Source organism: the organism of the source record quoted next, unplaced genomic scaffold, assembly GCF_019419815.1.
Source record: "Pyrus x bretschneideri cultivar Hongxiangsu unplaced genomic scaffold, Pyrus_bretschneideri_v1 Contig14, whole genome shotgun sequence".
NCBI lineage: Eukaryota > Viridiplantae > Streptophyta > Magnoliopsida > Rosales > Rosaceae > Pyrus > Pyrus x bretschneideri.
Window position 1 is genome coordinate 5,159,952 of NW_025999435.1, and position 9,850 is coordinate 5,169,801.

At 36.8% G+C, this 9,850-nt stretch overlaps 1 protein-coding gene across 1 annotated transcript; it reads right to left on the minus strand.

Moving 5' to 3' along the window:
• Positions 1-3,046: 3,046 nt before the first annotated feature.
• Positions 3,047-4,078, minus strand: LOC103926616 (ethylene-responsive transcription factor 2-like). Its single transcript, XM_009335420.3, is given in 2 exon segments — positions 3,047-3,961; positions 3,964-4,078. Coding segments are annotated over 2 exon segments (837 nt in total). The 3' UTR covers positions 3,047-3,239.
• Positions 4,079-9,850: the final 5,772 nt, after the last annotated feature.

Here is a 9,850-nt window from a genome sequence, read left to right on the forward strand (position 1 = left end):
ATATAAACGGTCGATCTAGCGGTTTACCTCGAAAAAACATGTTACTTAATAAGACATGTGATTTTTTCATAAACAGTTACGAATTTAACATCCATATAGTTTAGAATTGTGGCTTTAGTCAGTTCATTATCTTCAACCCATTTATTATAAACTCGAGAAGCCAAAGAGGCCTCTCATCCTTAGTAGTGTACATGGTTGTATCATGTCATCCTTTTACATATTCGATAACTTACAGTATTTAGCCTCTCTATCTTAAAAACTTCAGATTTTGAAGACATAGTTGTCATAATTCTCAAAAAAGTTACAAAACAAACACAATTACTTATTACAAATATAAATGCAAACGCTACTAGTGTGCTTTAACTATTACAAGTCACAGATACCAAAATGTTCATAATAAATAAAGACTAAAATAAAATAAAAGAAAACGAATTGTTTATTTTAGTAGCGGATCTCGACACCCTCACAGAGGCTTCGTCCAGTCAATGAAGGAGTAGTGTTTATTTAGATGGTCACAGCGATAGAAATCATGTGGGTTCCTTGCCCGGGTACTGGGTCAAGCGTGGTCTACTCTTCAACTGTTATCTCGCAAGAACGCCATATCTTCCCTTTCTATTTGGCCCCTACACCAACAAAGGCAATTGAAATAAGGAGACCTTAACAAATTTATTAGGTCAATTTTTTTTGCAGAAAAAATTACGAATTGGCATTAGGCTTTTGGCTAAGGTTATCAATGTTTCCTCCAAAAAAATTGGTGGAGGCAAAGAGGGATAGACAATATCTCTTGGTGTACTTGCTACTGACATTGGCATTGATTTTATTTGTCGCAATTGCCTTCATAAAAAGAGTTTCTTTAGTGATGAATATTGTGAAGAATTCACATCATAATAGAATGAGAGATCAATGGTTAAATGCTATAATTGTATACATTGAGAAATATGTATTTGATTATATTAAACAATGTCGTGATACGACCTTTTCAAAATAGTAGACGTGAACAACTATAAATGAAAGTATGATTAATTTTGGGAAACATAATTTACAACCCCATCATTATAAATTTCTGGGAGCTTCACTGTTAACAAGTAGAGAAGATATTTGTTGCTTGCTTGAGGACTAATTAAAGATATAAAAACGTGTGAGTAAATTGGAGATCTTTGAATGGTTGAAATGTTGGAAGAAGAAAAAAAATATATATAATAATATTCGAAGAAAGAATAGTCGTAGCAATAAACTGCAAGCAACAAATTTGAAAGTCAAAGGATGCAATAAACCGCATGGGTACGCATGCAGCGCCCGTTGCTTGCATGGACCGTACAACTCTACCCTACTGTTTGGCGGCGCCCCCCTTCTCGTCCCCACTATTCTCCTCTCGTGCGTTTGAATTTTACGGGGTTGACGTGACACCCTTTTTCTTCTATTACCCGACCAACTCTACTAACTTTGAATATGTACAGATAACCTCTCCGGATTTCTTTTGTGCTGACCTGCGGAGTCAGCTAATATTGGCAGTTGATACAAGATCGTGCGGCTAGAATTGGACTTAGTTTTGAAGCCAAAATCCTTTTCCAGTACAAGCCTTCAACAAAACAGAGAGATGAGCACAGAGGGAGAGGTCGACTGCCTCGTTTATGTGAAAATGTTAAAGAAATTAAAATCCAATTCTGGCCGCACATCTTGTATGAACGGTCGGGTATTAATTGATTCCGAGGATCCACGTAAAGGAGATCAGGCGAGGATCTCAATCCTCTAAACATCTATCCTCAAAAAACCAAAAGAAATATTCACTGTATGACACCTTTTTTTAATTTATTATTATCTCAAATAAGAATAATGAAACAAAAATACGAGATGTGAATAATGAGAATGAATACAAAGGCTAGAATTCGTAGTTTATGCAACAAATTTGAGTTGTTCACATATAATTTCGGTACTTGCTTCTTCTTTTAATTTTTTTTTTTTCAAAATCTGTTTGCTTTTATTTAATATACGGATTAAAAACAGAAGTGCAAGAGGTGGTTGTATCCTTCTAATTTTATGAGAAAGGGACGGTATGCATTTTTTTATTTTTATTTTGAACAAGGGGGAGGGTATGCATTTGAATTGTACATTTAAATGTTCTTATTTGCGGAATTGGTTAAAATTGAAGTGATCTAGCTAGCTAGTAGCTAGTATTCAAAGTTGGGTTACTGTTCAACATCCCAATTAATTATGTTTTATATATTCACACTGATGTTCAAAACTGTCACTTTAGGATTCCAGTTGGTAATCCTCCTCTAATGCATATATTAAGCACATGCGTGACTACTTACATAAAATTAGTCTTTCCTCTTATTCGGCCACTGGAGGGAATTCGGCCAACATGTGGGGCCCTGTCTAAAATCTAGTCGCCTTTAGGTGTAGATGCCTCTTGAAAATGTAAAATCTTCATGGTATTATCTTCAGCCACTTGAGCAAAGTTTGTCTTTATCTTCTTGCGATGTGAATGATCCTTAGTAACAGCTTGAGTGGAAGCTCGACAAATGCAGATCTATGTTCCTTGAGCCATAGCAATAACACATATCAAGTTCAGTGGAAGTTTGATTATTGTTCGGGCTTTTGCTTTTATTCTTTAAGTTTGAGGCTTTAAGAGCTAGGGTGTCTACCCTAGCATGGTATTCGAGCCAATGGGTCTAACTTCATGGTTCTTCATCAAAAGTTGGTCTTGTTTTTCAGCAAGTGGTAAGATAGAGATTCTTTTGTGCCTTATATTGTTTTTGCATAACAATATTGGTGGAATGAAATGTAGAACAGGTCTTTTCTAGGAGATCCTGTTCAGGTAAATACTCTTTACAGAATTTAAAGAATGACTAGATTCGAGAAATTTCATAATTGTATATATTTACAGACTTAAAAGTATTAGAATATCGCTTGAAACAAAAAAATTATTTTGAAATTTTTAGTACATTGCTCATGAATTCCATGAGGGCTACAAAATTTACAATTGCAACCTTGGTGACAATTTATTTTTGTGAAAGAGAAACATTCCATTCCAAAAATCGAGTCATCAAACAATAACAAAATCTTGCATTCATAAAACACCCACAAAAGCATCAGATCAGCCTCTCTTATCATCTCTCAAACATCTCCTTTTTTTTTTTTTTATATATCTCAGATAATTACAGTGTGTCCTCCACAATTTGGGTAGTGGTTAGCTACTAGTGCTTTTCCCTTCCCCCACTTTCCCCACCACCTCATCTTCAGCTAACCAATAACTGCTCGCCACGTGTAACCGACACCGCCACTTGGACTTCCACTTGCTGCTGCCCAATCCCTGCTCCCATTTCCAGCCCGGCTTGAGCCGGGGTCGAGCCGTTCGCCTTCTTTCTCCGCTTCGGGGATCCGCTCTCTGAAGACGAAGACGACGGTTCGGGTGATGACCGCTTAGACGTCAACCGCACTGGGTCGGGCTCGCCCGAGTTGATCCGAAGCGGGAAATTCAACAAAGCCCTTGAGCCGCGCATTCTGTAAGCGGCTCTGTCGTAAGCCAGAGCCGCGTCCTCAGCCGTTTCGAAAGTTCCGAGCCAAACCCTCGCGCCATTCTTAGCCGGGTCCCGAATTTCGGCTGCGAACTTGCCCCACGGCCGTTGCCGTACGCCCCTGTAATGCTTCCCCTTGGCTGGCACCACAGCTGGAAAGGCTTGAGCCGACTGCTGAACCGGCCGAACCGGTTGAACCGGTGCCGCTTTTTTCTCCTGCACCTTGTTCACTGGTGGCAGAACCTCCGGTTCCGATTTTACCGAAAAATCGTAGGGAAGCGTGTCGGCGGAACCGGATGGGACCCACCCGACGCTAACGGCGTCCCTCAAAACTCCATAGAGCACCATGTCCTCGGAATCGTCCTCCTTGAGCGGCAAATCGCCCCAATTTTGGGTCAAACACGGGTACAGGCTACTGAAGCTGGAACTCCGAGAAAAAAGGGACCCGAACCCGAGTTGGTCATCGGGTTCCCGATTCGGAAATCCGTCTCGCCAAGTAAGTGGCGTCGAATCGAGTCCAGGAGTGCGTAATCCGAGTCGGTTCCACTCTGTCCGTACATTTCGCAGCTGTAAAACCAAAAATTTCGGGTCCGGGTTTGAACCGAAAACTTTGTTGAGGTGTAGAGACAGAAGGAGAGGAGAGAGAGAGAGTTGTTCGTTGAGATTTTGGATAATCTTCTCGGATTTGGGGAGAGGGAGGGGCTTAAATAGGCGAGAAGGTTCATGCACATTTCAACTGGATGGATATTTCCGAATTTAAATATTATTATTTATTAATTTTTAGTATTTTAAGTGGCTGAATTTTTAATTAATTTTGTTGAGGTCGATGTTGTCCTCGTCTTCTTCGAAATTTCTTTGGTGTGCAAATTGTGTTGTGGGGCCAGATTTCAATTAATCACCTGAGAGAGGGCTGACGTCACCATCTTACAGCAGCAAACTGCTACTTGTTGTTGCCTGTCGCTTTGGGATCAGCATCCTCTCTCCTGAACCTAGAAGACTCAGTCTTATAAGCAAATCACATAGATCGTTAATTTTTAATCTAATAATTACAATTATTATAATTTTTAAAGAAATTTTCTGTTTATAGCTTTTAAATAAAAAATTAACAGCTCGTATAATTTACTCAGAAAACTCAACTCGTTAAACTCAGGAAACTCAACCTCTTAAGCATTAGGATCCTTATCCGTCGCTTTGCTTCCACACATGTTTTTTGTCTCTTTGCTATGTCGACAATCGACACGTTGATAACATTCGGCCGTTCATTTTTCAACTTGGCTCGAGTTTTATAAAATAATAATAATGATTAATAATAACTTTTTGTTTGTTAATTTTCTATTTTGGTAACTATTAAAATAGAAGGTCTTTGATTAGTTTATCCCTTCATCTTCCTTCTCAGTATTTTTTTAAGAATCTAGGAAATTACCACCCATTTTTACAACTACGTACAACAGCTCGAGATAAAATGCAAATTCAACTAGCACATTTCTACAATGAGAATGTTAAAGAGATTCTCAAATGCAGAACTCTCTGACACCTCGTATTTTGGTATAATGTTTAATAATATTGACAAGCAAATTGATAATAAATTGTGAGGTGATAATGAGTCTGACTTTAACCACGCCTTTTGACTGAGCAACTTTTTCATCCCTATTGCGAATTGAGGGCCATTTTTAAATTTTAATTCAAGTCATACTTCACGAATTTTACTACCAGATTTACATGTACGTAAGAATGGTAGCTAATCCTCTTATTTCACATTAGACTAATCTAAACTGTGATGGGTGATTCAAACTCGAGTGCAGCTTCTTCGACCTCTTGTGTGTGTTTCCTTCGATTTTAATCTGCGTGTTGCTCAAGAAAGTAGCCAAGAGTATTGACAATTCGTTGATATTACTTGAAGTCGTTTTATGAGGTTGTGCTTTGCAATGTCAAAAAATGTGAGGCCAGGATTGTTTATTCTCATGCCAAAATAAAAGCAAATTACGTGCGCCTAATACATTATGATAATTCACTACTTGTAAAGATCGAAAATGTGCTAGGCCAGGCTATTTCAGACCTGTCACAATATTTCAGGTTGTGATAGGTTAGGCTTTGAGTGACAAAGCTTCGACTCATGTCCACCTTTGTAAGTTGTGCTTCTCAGGCTTGGTCGGACCACGGGTTTGTGTGTTCTTGGGTACACAATCCTAATGGAATGGTTATGGTCCTATGGAGGATATATAGTACATGTGTTTGGGGTGTGTTCGGGGCTGTTTTAAAAAATCAAAGTCCGATATGTAGCAGTTGATGGTATTTCCATCCTCAACTCGAACTCGGCCGGTTATATATGTTTATTAATATAATTATTATGGAGTAGTATGTAATAAATACATATAGAAAAGTATGTGGTTCCACTCTAACCTAAGTCTAGAGTTTTAGTCTTTAACCCTAACTTTTGAGAGCACAAATATGATATACACGATTCATTTGACAATTTCATTACAACATGATGCGACAACATACTTTTGAACTCGTTACGAAGATTTGATGTAAGATGAAAGTTGGTCATTATAAGAAATTATTTTCTTGTAACATATGGTATGCTACGAATGGTAAACGAGCTGAAAATGACATTTTTCTCTCTTGGTGTACTGCGGGCAGATTCATCGGCCCTAAGACACAAAAATATGCAAATGTCTATCTTTGGAAGTGGCTCCACAAAGTCAATAGGAAATAGGAAGAGAGGACCCACCTCTCCCTCAATTTGCTTTCACACTTTAACGTCTGTTCGAGGGGAACCGGATTCTTTCCGGACTTAATTGGAAATGAGCTCAAAGATCAAATGATCTAGATCATTGAAATTTGATTAAATGACTACAATTATTATAACTTTTAGAAGGACTCATATTTGTAGCTATTAGATCAAATTTCAATGGTCTGGATCATTTGATGAGGATGCTCAATTCCTTTAGGTATGGAGGGGATTCGGTTCCTGTTCGACGAAGGTGAGTTTTGTCTTATAACTTTTAGTTTAATTTTTGTTAAAGATGAGATTATCCAAACACTTGGATTATCTAAGATCTAAATGGCCCCAACTTATTTGATCTTTTCGTTATTGCTTTTTAGGGTTTTGGAGTTGAGTTGTACCTTCACTGGATTGGATTGTGATGGATCCACTTGTCATGTTTTCTTCTCATTCTCCCTATCATGAATTTAAAAGGTTTTTTAATTATTAAACTAATCATTGCTCTTAATACTCTAGACATTCATTAGTGCTTTAATTACATATTAGATGATGCATTTTTATTGTACTCAACTCAACTAATTAATGAAGGAGTGCTTCGATTTCCATCCAAAAATTTGGTAGTTTCAACATTTCAATGTTTCATAATTTTAGTAGAGGCCTACTATAAACCTATATCGCGATTTAAGATTTCACATTTAGTAATACGTTAAAAAAAAAAAAAAGAGGAAGTCAAACATCATGTGGAGCCTCCAAGCAAGCGATTTCATGCTTCATCGTAAAAAATTGTGCCCTTCATGGTTACGGTCTCGTTTAGGGTGGAAGTGCAATTGATAACTTTTTTTATTTTTTTATTTTGAACAAACGATATTATCTATACTAAAGGGATGAGGGTGGGCTTAACCTCATAATGGGTTGGTAATAATGTAGTTTAAATTCGCCTTTTGGCAAGAATCAAACCTACGACTTCTCACTTACAAGTGAAGAGGAATATTACTAGGCTGTAGCACTAAGTAAAGACGAATTGAGAACTTAAAGAAAAAGAATAAGACGAATTGAGAACTTAAAGAAAAAGAATTTTAGGATGTAGGTTATTTAACGTTAGAAATACCGTGGGTTGTATTCAAATATTTTTTCTTTTTCTCAAAAAACAAAAAAAAAAACGGTTTTAGTGCCTACCTTGCACTTTAGTATTATGGTATACAAATACATTAATAGGAAAATATTAAGTAGGGTGTATTGTACAAAATGTATAATTTCAATCAAGACAGTCCTAAACAAAAATGGAGTTGTTATTTACGCTACCCAATCATCATTCAACACTCCTTTTTATACATTTTTTTGGCGTTTTAGCTAAAATGGTCATGATATTGGCATAACTCTTCACTTTGGTTTCTAACATTTGAAATCGATAGAAATGATCCTTGAGTTTGTCCACAATTAATCATTTTGGTCTTACCGTAAAAATCTCTGTTAAATAAGAATCAAAATGACAAAAATACCCTCAATTTCATAAACAATGGCCCGAAATGACTTGACAAAAATAAAAATTGCGAGTATTTTTGTCAAATTTTCATCATTTAATGAATATTTTTCACGGAATAACTAAAATGATTGATGACAGACAAACTCAGTGACTAGTTTTATCGGTTTTAAGTCTCAAGAACCAAAGTGAAGAGTTATGAGAATCTCATGATCATTTTAGCTAAAGATCCTATATTTTTTACTTTGTGTTAGAAATTTGTATAGTAAGGTGACATTTTGGGCTACAATCAACAACTCTGTATGTGAAATGGAGAATAAGCTGTCGTTTAATTTTCTGAACTACCATATTTAGTACTACGGTATAGTGGTATTTTTCTTTACTTCTAAGTGAGAAGTTTTAGGTTTGATTATCGCCAAGGCGAATTCGAACTACATTATTGCTAATCCATTGTGAAGCTTTGTCTACTGTCTCATCTATTAGTGTAGATAATATCAGTTTGCTAAAAAAAAAAAAAAATTCCTGAACTAACGCCGTAGTTGACATGGACCCTATGAACGATTTATGTGATAAAATTCAAAATCTAAATTTTTAAAAATTAGCCAATTTACCCTATTGTTTAATTCTATCCCTTATCTCAATAATCTCCCCCGTCGGTTACAAAGAATGGCACATCCTACGAGGCATGCCCTGACACGTCATGTTTGACATTTGATTAGTTGACCATTGACCTGTGATGGTCTTAGTAAGACGCTGACTGCAATCGTAGAAGAACAATTCTCCCCTCTTTTCCATATATAGCAAGTTGCACATCTTATCTCTCACTACTTGACAAAACAACCCGTCCATGCTAGGTCCCACACATTGCCCTTTTATCCAGATGATAGGAGCATATTTATGCGACTTAGTTAGCTTGTTTTCTTGCATTTACATAGCTAATTTGTACTTGTTAGAGTGTTTTAAGCTATTTTCGTGTGTTTTCAGGTTCAATTGACAAGGTTGGCAAGAAAGTGCAATTTGGAGCATTTTAGAGCAATTTTGGGCTTGGAATGGATTGCACATGCATGGAGCAAGATGGATGGACGAATTTGAAGATCAAGAGAGGCTAGGAATGTGATTAACATCTAGAAGAATTAAATTGAAGACTTGGAAGATAAGGAATCAGCTACAAAGAAGGAATATTATCCAAATTGCCTTAACTTATCCAAACCTTATCCAACCTTATCTTATCTTATCCTATCCTACTACCTTAATTTCAGCTTCAAAGAGGACTCCTTTTCACATTAAATTACCTAAATATCAGGTTCTAGAAGCCCTATTTTCGTGCCCTAAGTTTATGCCACATGTAACCCTTCTAGAAGTTCTAGAATCTGCCACAAGGACCATTCCTTGTCCTCATTGGAATCTAATTGAAAGTGTCCTTGTTCTTTGGTGATTTGGAGTCCTAATTCCTCTCATTTTCAGCCCAATTTCGTGCCTTCCCTTCACCCTATAAATACATGATGCCGCAACACTCATAAACCACCACCCCACAATTTCACACCACACCATCCACCACACCTCAAGAGCCTAAATTCACACAAATCCTCATTGTGCGTAGCAAGGAAGGAAGGAGGAGCCACCTGAAGTGTTTCTAGGTGTATTCTATCTTTATTTTTAATGTTTAAGTTTAATTATCTTTGTTTTGCGAACATGAGGAGCTAAACTTGTTTTAGCTAGATGAGACTTTGAAACCATGATTATATTTGCAATATGAATTGATTACTTTCAGTTGTGATTTCATAAATCGTGAATACAATTTACTTAACTGTTTGATTAAGAACTTATTCTTGTGTGTTGATTAAAAGGGCCTGCTTAGTTTGCATGCCTGAATTTGATGCTAAAATATAAGGGAGTTTTACCTAATCGTTATGAACTTATATTTATAAGTAGTGGAGGTTGCTAGTCACGATCGTGTTAAGTAAATTCCTGGCAAGAGCATCATGCTTTTCATAGTTACGAATGCCTTGTCAATGCTTATGATTTTCGCAAAGCTTAATGATCTTTGATTGTATCTCTATTATGCTGTTCATGTAGGGAACTATTGAAGAATAATTTGATTGCCAATGTGTATTTCATCCAATTCAA